This window comes from Myotis davidii, unplaced genomic scaffold (assembly GCF_000327345.1).
Source record: "Myotis davidii unplaced genomic scaffold, ASM32734v1 scaffold1134, whole genome shotgun sequence".
In the NCBI taxonomy this organism is placed as follows: Eukaryota; Metazoa; Chordata; class Mammalia; order Chiroptera; family Vespertilionidae; genus Myotis; species Myotis davidii.
The window spans coordinates 804,924-806,110 of NW_006286229.1; the positions used below are offsets into that span (position 1 = coordinate 804,924).

General features: G+C 65.9%; 1 protein-coding gene across 1 annotated transcript in view; it reads right to left on the reverse strand.

Annotated features, from left to right (window-relative positions):
* The window catches only part of LRP1 (LDL receptor related protein 1), an 86,951-nt gene that overhangs the window by 11,946 nt on the left and 73,818 nt on the right, over window positions 1-1,187 (reverse strand). The window contains exons 60-63 of the mRNA XM_015559767.1: window positions 1,008-1,145; window positions 721-840; window positions 261-383; window positions 3-116 (exon numbers count right to left, since the gene is read on the reverse strand). Of these exons, the coding sequence (XP_015415253.1) occupies window positions 3-116; window positions 261-383; window positions 721-840; window positions 1,008-1,145 (495 nt within the window). The remainder of the gene's footprint in view (window positions 1-2; window positions 117-260; window positions 384-720; window positions 841-1,007; window positions 1,146-1,187) is intronic.

The window sequence follows — 1,187 nt, forward strand, 5'->3', positions numbered from 1 at the left end:
CTTGGGCTCGTCAGAGCCGTCCCCACAGTCGTCCTCTCCGTCACACTTCCAGCGCGCGGGGATGCAGCGGCCGGAGTCCTTGCAGCGGAACTCATCCACCCCGCAGGTCATCTGGGCTGCAGGAGGGTGAGGGAGGCACCTTTCAGGAATGTGCTGTGAGGGTGGGCATGGGCACAGAGGGGCCCCAGGGGGCTCTGGGGCCTGGGAGCGGGTGGGCGGCTCTTGCGGGAGGTGGGCTCCGGGTGCCCCAGGCTGCTCACTGCAATTGGCAGGCTCGTCACTGCCATCCACGCAGTCGTTGTCCCGGTCACAGACCCAGACGCGGGGGATGCAGCGCTTGGTGATGGAGCACTGGAACTGGTTGGGGGCACAGGTCACCTCGGCTGTGGGGGCGACGGACAGAATGAGGACTTGCCCTTGTGTCTCCCACCACAGTTCCAGTCCCCCGGGCCCCGCGCCTCCCCGCCTCCTGCGAGCATTTTCCTGGGAGGAAGGGACGTGTATCTGCCTCTGGTGCTGTGTTCTCCTGGGTCTGCACATCTCTCTCCCGAGCACCATGATTTTAGGAGCAAACCAAACACCCAAGACAAGGTACGCTGCCCTCTGTCAACGATCCTGGGGGGCAGCAGGGCCCCCAGGAGCAGCGGGCGGCAGTTTTCAGGGTGAACTGTGTTTTCCCACCACCCCCTTCCCTGCCACAGTGGGGTGGGGGGCACTCACGGCAGTCCCTCTCGTCCTCCCCGTCTCCGCAGTTGTCCTGCCCGTTGCAGCGGAAGATGCCGGGGATACAGCGGTTGGTGTTGGTGCACTTGAACTGACTGGGCAGGCAGACGTGGATGTCTGGGGGAGGGGAGGAGAGCAGGTCATTAGTGTGGGGGAGGGCTCAGGAGCAGGGCGTGGGAATGCGGGCTCAGGGCCTGGAGGCGGCCAAGAGCTGAGCTTGCCCTCGGAGCGCAGCAGGAAACCCCCAGATCCCAGGGAGGGGTGAGGGGAGGGGCGGCCCTCACCGCAGTTGGCCTCGTCACTGTTGTCCTGGCAGTCGTTGTCCCCGTCACAGATGAAGGCGGGGTTTGTGCAGATGCCGGTGGAGCACTGAAACTGTCCTGGGCGGCACTTGAACTCGTCTGCGGGGCAGGCGGGCGGGAGGCTCCGCATCAGGAGGGGGCCTGGGTGTGGCCGCCCCAACC